The 18,379-nt window shown below is 39.7% G+C and overlaps 2 protein-coding genes across 2 annotated transcripts; both read right to left on the bottom strand.

Moving 5' to 3' along the window:
- Positions 1–2,196: 2,196 nt before the first annotated feature.
- LOC129720452 (uncharacterized protein K02A2.6-like) lies at positions 2,197–6,540 on the bottom strand. Its single transcript, XM_055671938.1, has one exon. It carries the CDS (start codon positions 6,538–6,540, stop codon positions 2,197–2,199), a length of 4,344 nt encoding a protein of 1,447 aa, XP_055527913.1.
- A 4,984-nt stretch (positions 6,541–11,524) lies between these two features.
- LOC129721224 (vang-like protein 1) lies at positions 11,525–18,029 on the bottom strand. The gene has a single exon (XM_055673533.1). The coding sequence runs from the start codon at positions 17,258–17,260 to the stop codon at positions 15,572–15,574; it is 1,689 nt and encodes a 562-aa protein (XP_055529508.1). The 5' UTR covers positions 17,261–18,029; the 3' UTR covers positions 11,525–15,571.
- Positions 18,030–18,379: the final 350 nt, after the last annotated feature.

Raw genomic sequence — 18,379 nt, 5'->3', positions numbered from 1 at the left:
TCTCGAAACCCCCATTCCCCCTTGTAAGCATTCGTAAAAAACTAAATTTACTTGGAGCGCTCCTAAAAATTAGAAGCAGAATAATCGAAAATGCACATCGAAGTAACTGGAAGCGCTCAAGAAGCATAGGAAAACGAACCAAAAAAGAGTTTGGCTCCTTAGGGCATCTTCAGCGGTGGTCTATTTTTGAAACAACTTTATACTAGATTTACACCAACGAAACCTAAATAGAACCAGCTAATATAGACCAACTTTTCGTTCTCCGCACCGGTGTTGTATATCTTGTTGTTTTAAACCGCTGACATCTGTCACACTGTCAACAATTCAATACCCCATGCTATCAGTTAATGAGACTTGTTATAATAAAAACACTCAATATTTAACAAACGGAAATTCGATAATTTTTACGCACATTAAACGATTACTTTGGCAAGACACTCAATATCTACAAGACTTTGTGGATTTGACGGTTTGACCCGAGCGTCAATGACATTTCTCAGGATGGATTGGTATGATCTAAAATTTCTGCTACAAGTAGGGTTTCGGAGGATAGCGTAAAATATTTGATCGCGTAGGTCACATACTTCCAGTTATGCTTCAAGCTTAAAAGGAGCAGTCATTGTCGTTTGTCCTGCGGCTCATCTAACCCGCAAAGTCGAAAAATACGAAAAACGAAACATAACGCCCCCCAGCGATCATTTAGTTTTGTTCGAGTTGCTCGAAACGAAATGCGCAATGTCACCCCAGCATTTTTAACGTTTTCAGTTCAGTGTCTTCTAGGAACATTTTTCTGGTCTCTTAAGTTCTCCTCTAGTCCCAATACAATTAAGGCGACGGTTATGGTCTTTCAGAATTCCCCCTTTTGCTGGTCGGTTTCCTTAATGCCAAAAACGACAAACCTGTTTATATTCTGCTTCAGAAAAGCCACAAAAATGAATTGTGAGTTGTCATAAAAATCTTTGTTTTGTTTATTCCCCAACACTCGCAAAACGCTTATATGGAAATAGCCAAAAATGAGGTATTCAATTGAAATATGACATTTTACCCACCTATTGGCAGCGTACAAAGGGTTTTAGAACGATCTATTTCTTGTTCCAAAAAGTGACAAAAATAGACCAAAACGTATACCAGTTTCAATTTTTTTCAATATAGATCTGGTATAAAACAAAATTTACACCACCGGTGCAGCAGTGAATTTGGGTTTGTTCCCAAAAAATAGAACAAAACAACGATTTGGACCACCGCTGAAGATGCCCTTACGCAGCTGAAAAAGTATGCAAATATAAAAAAAATCTCGAACGTATCTCCAGAACATATCTCTAGAAGAAAGAACAACCGGAAATTACATCCGTGAAAGCTTTGAAGGCGTTTTTAACGTATTCCTTGTATAAATAATTCTTCGACAGATTTGCTCCAGGTTTCGCATTTTTCAAACACGTACTAGATGTATTAGAATGCAAGAAAAACAAAAAAAAATCCATCAATATTGTTTCAACTATTAGATTATTGATTTTTTTCTGTTACCAGTGACTAATTTTCCGTTTGCTAGAAACTTTAATAATGTGAGAACAATAAAGGAAAAAGGTTTGGATTTTTATGAATTTTGAAATGTATTGAAGTAACATTTAGTCAATGAATGAGCTACACAGTGAGATAAAAGTGCAAATTTTTTTGTCGAATCGCATATAAAAAATTGCTTTTATCGCATCAAACAAGAGAAAGCCCACAATGGAAGTAATGGTTCAATCCACTCTAATTAGACAGGAAAGGTTGAATTAAAATCCGATCAAAATTTAGCCATAGTAGGTTGAAAAATGTTTATCTGGTACAGAAGAAAATCAAAACTCGTCTTATAAATTTAAATACCTAAATAATATAATGAATAATAAAGCAAACTATGTATTTCGAATGGACTGCTAATGCTTGATTGAGTCATCTTAAAATTTGGTTCAAGTTGATAAAGTAATTGTTATAGTTTTATGTAATTACACGTGTTGTTCGGGTTAACAAATTCTTTATTCAAAATAGGTCTTAACTACCTGAACGTATGAACGCGAATGATCGCGTGTCTAGCACTTCCTGTTAGTGTTGGCTATCCTGTACAGAATAACTATATTAAAGGTGTGAAAGCTAAAGCAAAAGAGGGGCAGGTGTATACTGCGTACTACAACATCCTCTCTGTTCTTTTAAAAAAAATCAATACATTGTGTAATCTTTAAATTTTACAGGAATATACATTTCTCTTTTGGGACGGTTTAAATGTAACGGTGTAACGGGTCGAACCCTCTTTGATTTTGTTTTCGACGATTCTGGTGACACTGCTGCAGGATTTATTTGCGATTCTGTCATCGCAGTAGGCGCCTGCGACGGAAGCAACGGGAACTGATCTGCTTCTGCTGTAGGTGACAGCTCTCGCTCGGTATCCGAGTGTTTGTTTACAATGGCTGGAGTTGGACGGTTTACAGCTGAAAGCAGATAAGGATATTCAGGATTTCTTCCACAGGACGACGAATAGCGGTCTGGCAGCGCAATAGGTTCCTTGCGCGGCTTCAAGTGTACTAAAGATCGACGATATTCGGTTCCTCCTACGTCCACCAGATAAGAACGCTCATTTAGTCGTTCCGAAATTGTTCCTTTGCTCCAGAGTTTAGTTGTTTCCGGATGTAGTTGCACGTAAACGGGTGTTCCGATTTGAAGCTCAGGTAAATATTGTGATTTACGATCGTACTGCATTTTGGATCGTTTGCGGTTCGTTTCAATTTTAAAAGATACATCTTTCTCGATCTTTGGGAGAAGTTTGGCTGCTGCTGTTGGTACACCACAACGGATGGTACGCGATAGTAAGCGGGCAGCTGGACTAGATCCAATTTTGTTCGGAATGTTCCTCCAATGGAGTAAAGCATACCAAAAATCAATGCCACATTCATCTGATTTTTTCATCAGCTGCTTTGCTATCTTAACTGCTGACTCTGCTTTACCGTTTGCTTGTTGATGGTGTGGTGCAGAAGTGCTTATTTGAAAATCCCAGTCAGAAGCAAATTTTGCCATTTTCTGATTATTAAAGTTCGTTCCATTATCCGTTACGACACGTTGTGGGACACCGAAACGTGAGAAATTTTGTTTGCACGCGTCGATAACAGATTCTGGACTCAGATCTTTGAGTTGATTGATTTCAAAGAAATCTGAATAATGGTCCACTGTAACCAAAAATTTACGTTTGACACCTTGAAGTTCGCAGAAGAAAACATCCATTGAAATTAACTGAAATGGGTGAATCGGTATGTCGTGAGTTTTCATAACAGGATTTCGTTGAAACACTGCAAATTTTGCACAGACATTGCACGCTTTAACTAGGTCTTTAATTTGAGACGACATTCCAGGCCAGAAAAGATTCGCACGAGCCAGTTTAAGTGTGGCTTCTATGCCGTTATGACTGGCATGGCAGCTAGAAATTAATTTCGTTCGCAGCGCGTAAGGAACTACAATACAGTCACGTCTATAGATCAACCCGTCTTGAAAAGATAGTTCGTCTCTGAAACTAAAGTATATTTTCACGCTGTCCGGTACTCGGTCGATGGTTTGCGGCCAGCCGTTTTGAATATAATCAATAACAAGTTGCAGTGACTGGTCTTTTGCAGTTTCACGGATAATTTCGTCAATCCTTGCGCTAGATACTTTTAGGAAATTACTAAGAGAGACGTCTTGAATTTCTTTAAACACTTTTAGGATGCTCTGCTTTTCATATTTGTCGCTATGCTGATTTGGTAAAGGGGCTCGTGAGAGTGCATCTGCGATAACGTTTTCTTTGCCAGTAACATACTCGATTGAAAGATTGTAGCGCTGCAGATTGAGCAACATATGCTGCAATCGGCGTGGCGCTGACAACAACGGTTTTTTGAACACCGTCAAAAGTGGTTTGTGATCAGTGCGGATTGTTGTTTTGGGATTGCCAACTACCAGCTGATCGAATCTGACACAGGCAAATAGTATAGCGAGGAGCTCTTTTTCGATCTGTGCGTAATTTTTCTCGGTAGCAGTGAGTGTTCTCGACGCATAGCCAATAACTCCGTCCTTCTGAAACACAGCGGCCCCGAGACCAATACTGCTAGCATCACATTCTATTATCAGCGGCTCATGCACATCGTAATAACGTAATGTTTTCATATCGGCAACCAGTGATTTCACTTTATTAAAATCTTTTTCTTCCGTTGAATTCCATTTCCATGGTTCGGACTCTGGGATTAATCGACGAAGATTTGCTAAATTTTCGCTAAGGTTTCTGATGAAACGTCCAAGGTAAGTAACCATACCGACAAATCTGTGGACTTCCTTGCGATTCATTGGCCTTGGAAAATTTTTGATCGCTAACACTTTTGACTCGTCTGGCTGCAGACCACGATCGGTAAGAATATGACCGTAGAACTTCACAGATCGTTGGCATAATTTTAACTTGGCCTTATTTAATTTGACGTTATTTTGTTCTAGCCGTTGAAGCAATTTATCCAAATTTTCATTGTGGTTTATAAGAGCTTCTTCAAATGTTTCCCCTACACCGTACACAAGGAGGTCATCAGCAATACATTCCACTCCCTTTAGGCCATGAATTACTTCTTGCAACTTAAGTTGGAATATTTCAGGTGCCGGCGCTATTCCAAACGGTAAACGGGTCCATCGATAGCGACCAAATGGAGTCCAAAAGGTAGTCAATTTGCTACTTGGCTCATCGAGTACTACTTGCCAAAAGCCTTTTTTGGCATCTACCGTCGAGAAAATTTTGGCCTTTCCCAATTCCGGTAATATTTCGTCCAAGGTCACAAACTGTAAATTTGGCCTTTTCAACGCTTTATTAAGGACTACCGGATCTAGACAAATTCGAACACCAGAACTTGGGTCCCCGCGCTGGACAATCACTACATTACTCACCCAATCTGTATGTGATGTTTCCTTGACGATGATTCCGTCCTTCTCAAGGCTTTCCAGTTCGGCTTTAAGCTTATTTCGCATCGCGATTGGTACACGACGAGGAGGTTGTATCGATGGGATGACGCTGTTGTCTATCTCAAGTGAAACACACCCTGGAAGTTTTCCGTAGCCCTTGAACAATTGTTGATGCTCGTTGATAATCTGCTGTGCCTTTACTCGGTGAATGTTGAGTAATTTTTTCTGCTGGTCGTCTGAGTGACAACTTGAGCTTGGTTCACCAAAAGCAACTGTATTACAGAACTTGACAAGACCGAGTTCTCTTGATGCATTCGCCGAGAGTAAAGGACGGTGCTCGACGTCCACAACTTGCAAAACGAGGATGAATTTCTTTCCCAACCGACGACATGGAACTTTGATCTGGCCCAATACCTTGATAGAGTTGCCTCCAAAGCTCTGTAGACGGAACTTTGAAGGGAGAACGGGAATATTGCGCGTGCCGTACAATTCAACTAGGCAAGAGTGTCCAACCAAACTAGTGTTGGCGCCCGTATCAACTTCACAAAGGACCGATCTCCATTTTTTATTGAACTTTAGGCTCAGCTCGGCCAAGACACTTCCACCTGTATTCGAGTTGTCGTAAATTTTTCTTATTTCATATTCATCGTCTGTTCCCTCGTTTGACGACTCGCTACCTGTCATGGTCGATTCTGAATCTGAGTTGCCGTCTTTCACCTCTTTAACGCGTCTGGATTTTCGTACTTTCGGTTTATTACCTGATACCTTGCACATCTTTTCAAAATGGTTTTTCTTTTTGCACCGGTGGCAGCGTTTACCTAACGCCGGACAGGTACCTTTTGTAAATTCATGGTAGTCTCCACAAAATTTGCACCTAGCTGCTCTTTTATTCGATTTGAGGACCTTGTTTACCTCTGTTTGCAAAGATGAAGCTCCCAGCTCATAAGACCGCTGCGACGCTATTTCTTCTGCACGACATAAATCAACAGCCTTATCCAGAGTTATATCTGCCATAGGTAACATTTTAGTACGAAGATGTGGCCACTTGTTTGCTGTTACTACCTTGAACGCGATGAATTCCGTTTCCAGTTCTCCTAGCTTAGCAACCTTGGCTAGGGTTTTTAGTCGGGTTGTGAAATCATCAACTGTTTCGTTAGGTGAATGAACAGCTGAGAAAAAGTCAAGTCGGTCAACAATTATGTTTCTTTTTGTGACGACTTTTGCTTTAATAGCTACTAACGCAGCTTCTGGGTCAATCTGCTGCGCTGGGGTTAGTTCGAAATTGAAAAACCGTTTTCTGGCTTCCTCGCCAATGACCGAAAGCAACACACTCACTTTTCTTGGATTATCCGCTGGAGGCCATTTGTCCATTTCCATAGCACTTACATAGTTTCGCCAATTTCTCTCAAAGAAGTCAAAGTTTGCTGTCATGTCTCCTTCCAACGATAATGGCGACGGCTGAGGAACCGGAACAGTAGTCGATTTCACTTGCTGTTGTGGTTGCGGTCGCTGTTGCTGATTCAGTGCGGCCATGCTCTGCATCAACTGGGTAAATATATTGGACTGATGCTCCAAGAACATCTTAAATTGGTTAGGATCCATTTTCAATGAGGAAATCCGTTTTACCAATGAACTTGATTCGACACGTTTCGACACGATTCACCGCGACGTTATCTCTTCACGCGATAATAACTTTCCGCGATTTCACTCGATGACGCCGGAAATAAACTAGAAGCACATGATTGCTTCTGACACCATGTTATAGTTTTATGTAATTACACGTGTTGTTCGGGTTAACAAATTCTTTATTCAAAATAGGTCTTAACTACCTGAACGTATGAACGCGAATGATCGCGTGTCTAGCACTTCCTGTTAGTGTTGGCTATCCTGTACAGAATAACTATATTAAAGGTGTGAAAGCTAAAGCAAAAGAGGGGCAGGTGTATACTGCGTACTACAACAGTAATTTTAACGAGAGGAAAAGGCCAAAAAGAAAATGATTCAAATTAAGTCTAGTGGTTGAAGAACGTTACGAGTCGAATGAAAAAGTTAGTCACCATAGACCTTCCTATCTGCGCTAGTATTAGAGATCGGTTTCACTAATACAAATTTTATTTTTGGTTGCAAATAATTAACACGATGATGGCAACAAAAAATTTCTCCTGCCCCGAACTTTTATTCGAGTTGTAAGCCGATTTTAAGTTTTATTTCATCTGTTTTTCCACTAAAATCAAGTTTGTTAAAACAGGTAACACTAATGAACTGGGATTCATAAGTGAAATATTTTTCGAAATTGAATATCAGCTGATTTTTTGGTTGAAAACAAATCGATTTTATAAGGATACACGACTAAGCCTGTATCGGTGAGATCTGGCGTAGAAAGCTCTATTGCGCTTTGAGAAGCAATCTGGTACCTCTGACATGTGAAATCCAGTTGCCAAATTGGTGTTTTTTTTAACGCCTATCTCTCTTTCTCTCTCTCTCTCTCTCTCTGAGTATTTCTAGTTGAAAGTGCCTCAAAGAGTTGAAACAAAATTTATAAATAATGTTTTTAAATTAGCCTGGAAAAAAACAAAAGTACCTTTGCTAACGAGACAAAATTGAAAAAATCTGATTTTAGCTGAAATTCTTGAAAGTTTCTCAACATGTCTGAGGAAACATTCGAAAAAAAACGAGGCCACAAAATAAATAATTTCAAATATAGCTGGCAATGATAATAAAAACAGAATGTCTGTTGAATTTTTATAATAGGGCAAGCGTGAACATTTGCATAATCCCTCGGCACCTAGTTTCTTTATTTTGTCTCAGGCGATATTGGCCACATGAATGATCGATCTACAAGTGAGAGTCAACCAATGTGTTCCAGAGTCGACCTTTGATTGTTTCTTTTGCTAATTCAAACTGACGCAGCAAGCAAAAACTCAGAACTCTTACTTAGTTTCGCATGCTCAATGTTAACGAGTTCATAGAGCCCACCAGGATCATTATGAAGAAAAAACCTAATCACATTAGCTTCACCAATAGACCACCAGAAATGTTATCCACTCTACAGCAAGACGAAAAAACTCTTCCTGTTATGCTCTTAGGCTTTTTCATAAATTTTGTAAAAAAAAAATAGTTACTAGATACTAGTCATTTGAAAGGGGCTGCATCACTGCGTGCGTTTGGCCGGAAGGTCAATCTAACCCGCCATACAGTTCATTTTCGCATCCTCGCAAACTGCATACATTGCCCGCTTTACTAAACTTAAAATGTAAGTCATATGACAAAAATGAAATTAGTTCGTAAAGTAAATTTAGCCAACGGAGCTCTTCCGTGATACGCGTTTGGAGTCTAGCCAGCAACTGACGTGTCTCATCGCTTGCGCCACTGTAGATATAATAAGTCTTTATACACTGTGTGCGTGAAGAGATCACCCTCTCAGTTACAAAAATAAACTCCCACCGGGCAGTGTGTGCAGTTCATCGTTAGCGTGCTGAGATACGGGAACACGATAGTAGAGGGTGATTCGACTTTGGTTTAGAACTATTTATACCTTTCCCAGTAGTTTAATTGACCAAAACACCTTGCCGGAGACAACGGAGATTGCGGGTTCGAGTCCCGTCTGAACGAGGGAAAATTTCTAAGCCTAAAAAGTCACACCTTCTATTCCCGTTCATTTTCGCATCCTCGCAAACTGCATACATTGCCCGCTTTACTAAACTTAAAATGTAAGTCATATGACAAAAATGAAATTAGTTCGTAAAGTGAAGAAGTACCGGGTGAAAATGGAAATACCCGCAAGGAAGTGGCGGTTCCGTCCACTGATTTGGAGCTGCAAGCAATGAAGTAGCGGCAGCGGGAGAGTAAGATGGTCAAATCGATTTCCACTGCGAATTGTGACGTGGCGGTGGTGATGAACGACGAGACCTATCTCATTCTGAATGGCAACGACTGGCAGGGCACTTCGTATTTTACTTCTCCCACGAAGCAAATGAGCTCCGAGGTGAAGTTCATTTCCCAAACCAACTGTTCCAATAAGGTGCTGCTGTAGTTGACAATCAGCGAGAAGAGGGTGTCAAAGCCGCTCTTCTTTCGCTCCAGACTGGCTGTGAATGGGGAAATTTATAGTACCTAAGTGCCTGCCAGAAGCTGCATCATTCATCAAAAAAATAAACGGACGCGGTGTCCTGGCCGGAACTGGCGCCTTACCACTACTCGAAGCGGTCGTTGGAGAAGATGAAGCGGCTGAATATCGATGTGGTACCTAAATCGGCGAACCCGTGCAACGAATTTCTGGGCAAACCACAAGCGTAAGATCTACCTCAACTATTTTGTCGGGAAAACAGAGGAGTTGATATATTGAACGAAGAACTCAAATGTTTTCGTCCGCCATGGCGAATATTCCGGTTAACAGCCGGCTCGCAATGGCGGTTATGGAGCTCCATTGATCCATTTTTTTAATTACATGACTTAGGGGAATACTGCATTTTGTTTTTCAAATTTATGTGACACATTAAATTACTTCACATTTAACTTCATAATCAGGCTTTGTTTTGCTCATCTTCATCTTAACCCTTTCCCGCTCATGGTGACTCTAGAGCACCATGAATTGTATTGACCATATTTTGGCAGAAAATAGTTAGTTTTGACTTCTTTTTTCTACAAAATGTTGCATTTTTAATACACTTTTAACTTGGCATGTCGAATGACAGCTTAATTCAATGTTTGGATTGTTATCAAGAAAACTGTAGAAGAAAGTCTGGATTTTTCGATAAAAAAATAATGTATGTTTTGACAACCGTTTTTATATAACATTAATCAATCGATTTCATAATAAAAATAAATTTTACGTAGATCTATTGTCTATTGAGTGTAACAATATTCAAATTAGCATTTTTCATTCTAATTCGCTTGTACCATAAATTTGAATATGGTGCCTCAGAGCACCACTGGGCATACAGAAGACAAAAATTTACAACGTATGCTGGCTAAAAATATCCTTTACGATGGAATATCATATTGGCCAGCATTTAGAGATGCGCAGAGATGTTTCTAACGCAATCATCGTGATCACTTTACACTCTTTTGGTGTTCGAAGTGTAATGTTCGTTTTTGCATAATGAAAGCGAGATTTTTTTTCTTCATTTTCCATCATAAAAAATCAATCAAATGGTCGTAAACGTAGTCTTTTTTTCGAAAACTACATTGTTTCTCTTTTATTTTTATTAATTTTTAAATAACTGCTTTCAACAGTTAAATTTTGCCAAAAAAAAAATTTCTCGTGTATTAAAAATAAGTCCCTTGTATGCTCATAGGTGCTCTGGAGCACCATTTCAAATTTAACTTTTTACTTCAAAATATAACATTTCCCAGTAATTTAAATAAGTCTACGAAGTATTTTGCCCAAATTAACCCGTTAAGTATTTTTAAATCATGAAAAACCTCGTGAGCGGGAGAGGGTTAAAGAGAAAGAGTTTTCTTCCCTCTTAACAACTGCGAGCTTACATTCAATGTGCATCACACCGCATCTGCTGTAGAGAGAGCGCAGAGTAATAGTTTCTCTGACGAAAAACCGCTCCTAATTTGACAGAGCATCCGCGCACGCAAGAAAAATGAAATAAATTGCTCGGCGACCAACTGAGCATTGCGTTACCGTTCTCATCGCTCTGGGGTGCGGCAAAAACAGTATAAAATCGAACTTTCTGCAGAATACGCACCCATGGTGAGTTGTGAATCTTCCTATAATATTAAATTCGAAAACGGTTAGAATGTGGCTTCAATATGAACCTAATTGTTTTGATATTTGGCCAACTTCTCTTCTAGTAAAAGATAAGCTAACGAAAACTACTCCCTCTTAAACTGGGAGAGCAAATAAAGGTTTATCCCTAACAAGTGATGATAAAGAGCGGAAAGGAACTCTGCGACTGAAATACTCTACGCCTAAATGTGGATAATTACTCACTCTGTGTGAGAGAAAATCTAGTTCTCCAAGGAGTTTGGCAGGTAGAAAAGGAAGTTTGGGCAAAAATCAAAAGCACGGAAGAAGCCTGTTCATAATGCGTTTTATAACATTCAAATCTTGAACGATACGAACAAATTTGATATTCCATCTTAAGTACCTTTAACTTACTATGCACATTAAAAAGGCTTAGAAAGAGCTGGAAAACGCACTAGAGAAGGCTGCAAGTAGCAGTCGAAATACATGCATATGGCATCGCACCATGATTCAAGGACTAACATCTCTACGTATGTGTAAACGAGATAGCATATCACCGCCACTTTTCATACACCTTTATCAGACAACTGACAGCGGGCACAAATGAGTTTGGGCCCAGGACATGAGCTCATTGTCATTCACTGTTACTCGGTATAGGGATGCCAATGGCTCGTCGAAATACATTATATCTGCTGAATAGTAAATACAATTATGGGTCAGTCAACGTGTTGTCTAAAAGTTCAAAAATGGATATAAAATCCTAAAAATTATCAACTACGAATGTTTTACTATCTATCTCTGTGTTCTGATGTGTACTTTCGATCAAGAATCAGTTTTACTGCAGTTGATGCGTGTAAATCGGTTGGGAAGAAAAATATCACTTACATAGGCATACAAAATCATTTAGTCTATAAAATCGTCAAAATACATATCGCAAGTTATTTTGTTGTTGTAAAAGCTTGATAACAAGTTATTTTATTCAGTCTTGATGCATTATCATGTAAAAGTAATAAAAATTGCCAGTACGGAGTATGGACTGATCCATAAATGTGCACCGCAAAATGTAACATTACTACAATTATGGGTCATTTCACTTATTGCACCGAGCAGAATTATAGTTTTTAGTGACATTTTCAACTTTAAATCATTTTAATCGTATGAATGAGGTTATAAGTGAGTTACAAAAAATACCACTGCTAATAAAAATTATTTTGTTTCGTGAGAGTAGACGTATTTGCGTAAAAGTGACCCATGATTGTAGCTGACCCATTACTGTGGAGACACTGTCAATCATATTCAGCTTTGTCATAATGGTAAACCTCATCTCTTGCGATGTTGTAGTTTTCTTCTAGGGTAGTGATAAAAGTTAATGCTGTGATCATCAAGGATTCAACTTTGATTTTCACTAGCTGATGTAAACGTTTCCATGAACCAAACCAATTTGGTTTGATGAGTGACGATCGTCGGTTTTTTGAACAAGTAGGTAGTAAATTGTTTTCACTAAAAATTGACGTTTCATGCATTTCTAAGACATTTGGCATATTTTTTTTCGCTATCGTACATTTCATGAACCTGTGCTCAAAAAAGTGAAATTTTCAACCGCTTTGAGGCATATCTTCCCGAAGTTCACTTGAGCTGAAATTTTGCATGCAAAAATCTTAGAGAAGACGTGAATTTTGAACTCTGAACGAAATTCGAACAGTCGACTTTATGCTTCTCTAATTTTGGAAAAAAATGCATGGTAACCCTTTCAAACAAAACCTGGAAACTTGAATACAATAAATTCAAAGTAGCCACTCACCATCAAATTGAAATAAGAAAAACAGATTTTTGTGTAGGTAGCTCAAAATCAGTGCAGCTTCAATAAATTTAACCTTCATATTCGGACTCGTAAGTGATTTTACATGGAGATAAAAATTAAATGTTGAAATTCAGGATCATTGTTGCACCGTAAGCAGTATAAGTTGATTAGACAAAAACATACAATAAACTTCTTTCTACATAATAGCATATCCACCTGAAACCCAATAAAAGTCGCTATTTACTGACTCAAAAAGTTAATTGCATCGGTATATATAGGCTTGGGAATGAATGACAGGTACATAAACTCGTATGAAAAAAAAACCTGAAACCTGGGTAGGTAATAAAAATCCACTAAAATTGATTGGCTATGGGACTCGGTTGCTCAATAAAACTCCGTACCACATGCAGTCACAGAGATAAAGCCGGCAGAACAGAAGCTGAACTCATACATTAGTGGCGCCGTTTCCAGGTACGATGAATCAAAAGCGCACACAAAGGGACGGCAGAACGATCGATGACAACCGTCCTTATGGTGTTATTCGATCCCACCGGGCTTGGGTCGTTTTTTTTTGTTTGTCCAAAAATGCTTACACATCCGCCACATGAGCCGCTAGTAATTAAACCAAAGCCGGCACTATTAACGATGCTGCTGGCATCAGTGAAATTTGTATCTACTGTTGAAACAGAGTTTTTTTAAGACACCGAAAAGGTTCCAGACAGAGACCTAGGTTGGATTAGTTATATCAGCACGGTAATTAATTGGTCTATTGATACGCGGTTTCGCTTTAGCCCAGCATTCCTATCCCAAGGAATAAAATGTAAATTTATCTTTCCTTCGTAACAAATTGTAACACACACATGTGAATAACCTTTTTCTATCTTTGTTATTAGCTGACACAAATTAAAGATGAAAAGTGAATGTCTGCAGGAAGTACCGACTGTAAACAACATCTGTAAGCTAAGCTGCCAATTCGAAAAGTCGTGGAACGGTCATGTCTTCATTATAATAAAAAGTGAAGTTTAATTAGAATTTACCCACACATACACGTTTAGGTGATAATCAGGTCAATGTTATAATTAGTTTTGATTCCCTGGAGGGGATTTACGTGATTTATTGACCTTCTTGCCCGAATTTTGAATGTTTTCGAAAAGGACAAAAATGAAATCTTTCTAAGCTATCGGTTGTGGAATAGAACATTGATGTAAGTTAAATATTAGGTCTTTTGAAGATGTCTCATTTCCGGTTTTTGATCGATGAAAAACTGCACGGAATCAAAGATCAGTCGAATAAAATGCCACTGTCAAAAAGAAAGATATACAGGAAAGTAGCGGGACCTATTGACACTAACAGTCCTTCCCGAGCCGTCTTTGAAAAACATTACACAAATTGGCTTCTTAGATCAGCCTCTTGATAAACGAGAATCATTTCTATTTTAAAAAACTACCAAAATATCTATATTTCATATGCAATTTAATCAAACTTCACAGCATAATAGTTGATTTAATATGTATCGCGTTTACGACTATTTTTCCAGCAGAAGATTTCATGTAGTCGTTCCGTAGTGGAACCACACGAAAAGTGATATCAAATTACGTTTAACCGAATTCTTGTAAGAAAAAAAAAGTATGCAGCAAAAGTTGCGGTTTGAAAATTGAAATATAAAACAACCCTCAGCAACTGTGACCCTGTATTTATCCTGACCCTGATCTAAATGCATTAACCAATGCACACCGGGCGAGCGGGGATTCAGCTCCAGAACGGCAGACATAACCAAATTGATTATCACCCTCCACGTCTTGAGTGCATTTCCGTTCACGTTTCGCTCCGGTTCGGCGCTCTGCACGGTCGAATAAACGCTTGCCGCAGTGCTCCGGTGGGAATTGCACTACGCTCGGAACACACTCCTGGTAATGGGAGTATTTTCAAATATGTATACCAATTCTGATAATTGAGCATCTCTCAGCCTCACTGGTGGCTCCGTATATTGATATAGGTAACAAAAATCACCGAATTTTCTTATTCCGTTGCAGGGTCACATACACATACCAGTCTGCATGTCTTCTCGGTGGCGACTTTTAATCGCTTCGGGAATTTAATTTCGTGCTTTTCGATATGCTTCGCTTTAATACGTTTTCATGCTGATTATTGCCAGAAACTCGGATTAGATTATTCAATTCGTCAATAAAATTTAATAGGACGAGGCGGCCGATATCAAGCCAATTGAGGGAAAAGGTACAAAAAGAAAAAAAAAGAAGCCATGACAAATTTGGAATTCAACCCCAGCATTAAAAAATTAATATTATTAATTTGTTTCAATTTGTTTATACCGAAAAGGAAATTCCCAGTTTTGGTCCAGGTATGTAAGGTCCTATGCTAAAGCGTCAGAGAATAAAAGTGTTTGGTCAGTTGTGTTCGCCCTTTAGCAGTTTGTCAATACGATTATGATCGCGCTGTTTAAAATTGTGCCCGCGGAACCTCGGAAGACTAAGCTTAATTTTGTTCGATGTTATCTTCTCTCACTGGTCCAATGGAACATTAAAAATAATTTGGTTCTTTAGCACTCTAGCGGTGTGCGCATACTGAGATATGTTTCATGATTGAAACAAAACAGAAAAATTGTTACGCATATTTGCCCATACACCGGGACGGCATTCGGTTGAGCATACTAATGAAGCGATTTGTCTCAAAGCGTTGCCTCCGCGGAATGTGTTCTGTAGGCGTCGTCACTGCTGTATTTTTCTTAAACTCAAGCCGAACCATGACCACTTTTTGGGTTAATTGCACACTCAGCCGAATGATGCTAGACTCTGCCCTATTATTATAGACTTCCGACATGTTCACAATTTCCATTGCATTCGAAGTCAACAATTAAACTATACCCAATCTCATTCTTCATCACACATGTACACGGAAATAGAGAGTAAAATTTGACAAAAAAAATCCCACCCTTGGAGGCACTAAACCATAATTGCTCTTTTCTGTTTTGTCTTCTCCACTGTTCACGTCTAAACTAGTCGATCCTGGATCTTCCGATTTCGCTTTTTACCAGCCAGCAGTAGATTTAGCTGCAATAAAATCTCACTACGATCGCCGCTTTGTTCCGTTTCGTATCCGTGCGGTAGACGAGGAGGTCACACACTGGTTTCCGAGTTAAGCTTCAGGATGAATTTGTTCGACTTAGGGTCAACTACTTCTTCGCTAATTGTGAAATGCGGAATTTTGTTGATCGAAATTGTCAGCGATACATCGTTCTGGATCAGCTGGAAGGAAGTTCCATCGGAGATCGGGCGGGATAACAGTTCGTCGCATATCAAGGCCCAGTTGTGATTCGTTCGCCGTTCCTTATCGTTCTGGAGTACTGGGACCTCTACGAGGTACGGCTCGAGAAACGCCCGTGGAGACATGTCATTTTTGAGGCAATGGGCCAGATGCTTGAGGATAGATTCTATGGTGTGTCGAGGCTGCTGACGTGTGATACGAAGATACTTCTGCAAAGCGCGTGCCATTGATGGGAAGATAGCCTGTGCTGCTTCCTGTGGATCCAGAGGAATAACTGGAGCCTGAGGTTGAGGCTGATCATTCTGAAGGCGCTTGATATGTGTGAAAGCCTCCTCAGCAGCTGTTACTAGGCGCGCTCTTCTTTTCTTAACGCGGCGATCATATTCATGCTCTTCGTAGAAACGTTCGTTGTGTGAGGAATCGCGTCGACGGGCATGAGCTGCCAAAACCGCTCGTGATTGACTCTGCTGCTGCGCAGGAGTAGCACCGTCAACTTCATAATATTTAAAAGAAGATAATGCTTTTCGCTGAGATTTTGAAACCGGCAATCGCTCCAAGTACGGATTGTAGATCGAGAATTCCGTATAGTAATGCTGTAGCACCCATACTGCTGTTCGCTGAATACTGAGCTGGCCTATGCTATAATTATGAGATTCTCCATCAGGACTCCGTATCACCTTGATGTGGTAAATTGGTTGCAGGTGTCTTATTTCTAGTAGAATAACTGCCACGTAATGGACGAACAAAAGCGTATCGGTGAAATTGGTTGCATAGGAAATTAAAGTCTTATAATCAACGGCAGTGGATCCTGACACAATGGCCTTGGTTCCTTCGGTTACTTGAACAATATAGAACAGCCAATAGGCGAATGTCGATATTAATACTAGCAACAAGACTGTTGCTCGAAAGAAAAATATTCTTGGCATTATGGCGACAGGTTTCCTCACGAAAACTGCCCATAGTCCAATCGAGAGCAGCAGTAATCTGGCTGCCAGCGAAACCATCATTCCTTTACATTCGGCATTGCACGCTAGCAGCTGTAAACGATCGTTTTGTGTCAATTCGAGATTTTCAAACGCGGATGGAAAAAATCCCAACTTTGGTAAAATTGCCATCACTAGTGGACTTAGAAATGCTACTGTACATAACAGTACGGATAATATCCTTTCTAGATATCGCTGGCAGGCAAACCCTATACCGGTATCATCGGACATTTGCCAATAGCTCACATCCTCCATCGAAATGCTCTGTTCCGATGTGTTACCAGTGATGGCCGTAGTGTTTTCGCCCCAAGTTTCATCTTGTGGCAGAATTTGAACCTCTATTACTTCCTGTCCATCGCGGCTATCATCGCCGATGTTAACACTTGTTTGGAATGGTGCCATATCTGGTCGTTTGTTTCGTAAATGATTGTTCCTATGTGAATGTCTTGTGCGATCTCTGTGTGATCCCAGCGTGCTGCTATTGTTACCGCCGTTGTGTCCTCTTGAACGCCTTGTGGTTTTGCTGCTCGGTTCCGACTTGACCGATTCGGTTTCCATTGTTTATGTCCGTTTAGTCGTTTCGACAAACGCAGACATTGGAGTAAGGCAACCTGGCAACTGCTTCAACAATATCGGTACCAACTACTACCCCTTTTCTAATGACTAACTGGTTAAATTGTTGTTAAACGCGCACCGCAACGAAAATTCTCACAGGCATTACTGAACAAATTGGTTTAATCCGCGCTACCACTGTTGCTGTGCTTTTTCAGCCACTGCCGCCATAGATGAAAACAAGCGAGTCAAACCTGCCCTTACAGTTACTTCTTATGAGACCACTTTTTCACTTGCTCTTTTCGTCATTCCTACGACTGGCAAGTGCTTCCGTCGGAGCAGATGCATTCATCGTTCGTTGCAGCTTGCCGAAAACCAGAAACATATTTCTGCCACATTTGTGATTGGCTATGCCAAATTTTATCACTTATGCAATGCTTTTTGGAAAATTGTTTACCGATAATTGCAGGGTGAAAATTTTCCGCATTGCTTTTCTTTGGTCGAGTGCTGAATACGCAACAATGAAGTGCTCCTTTTTTTCGACTTTACACAATCTTCAGAGCCGGCTTACATTGATAAATATGCAAAACGAGCTTTTAGGTACACTAATAATGTCAAAGTTTTTCTTTAAGTTTGAAGTTCATCACAAAACACTCGTTAAACCTTCTTCCGATTTCGCTCGAGAATTGTTTCCACCATCTTTGTTTTACACTTTCGGTTTAGAAACGAACGGTGAATGAACGCAAACGCGGCAGCAGCACACCTCGCACGTACGACGGCGACCGAAGGAAAAACACAAATGACGGATTCATTGAAAAATCGAAAGGTGTGCAACGAAACCACACATGCCAACGCCAAGTGTTGCTAGAAAGTTGGAAAGAATGCGAGTGGACCGACAGTGTTGACTATGTGTGAGTTAGTACTAAAATGGAACACAGTGGGCTTCGTTGAACTGTCCGAACGAGTGCAATGTTTCATTCTAATAAATTCATTCAAATAAAAACTCTAACAAAATAAGGTCGGCAAAAGCAAAAAAAAAAAAAAAATGGAAAATATCTGGACGTCATTTCGTGGAAGAAAAGGTCATATTTTCGAATAAAATTCTTGAGGTACGCAACATTTGAA

The sequence above is a fragment of the Wyeomyia smithii genome, chromosome 2 (genome assembly GCF_029784165.1).
Source record: "Wyeomyia smithii strain HCP4-BCI-WySm-NY-G18 chromosome 2, ASM2978416v1, whole genome shotgun sequence".
NCBI classification, from domain to species: domain Eukaryota; kingdom Metazoa; phylum Arthropoda; class Insecta; order Diptera; family Culicidae; genus Wyeomyia; species Wyeomyia smithii.
The sequence above is the reverse complement of the archived record's forward strand: the minus strand, read 5'-3'. Positions and strand labels throughout refer to the sequence as shown.

Coding starts and splice junctions, on each gene's coding strand:
- LOC129720452 (XM_055671938.1), bottom strand. CDS start 6,540: ATGGATCCTAACCAATTTAAGATGTTCTTGGAGCATCAGTCCAATATA.
- LOC129721224 (XM_055673533.1), bottom strand. CDS start 17,260: ATGGAAACCGAATCGGTCAAGTCGGAACCGAGCAGCAAAACCACAAGG.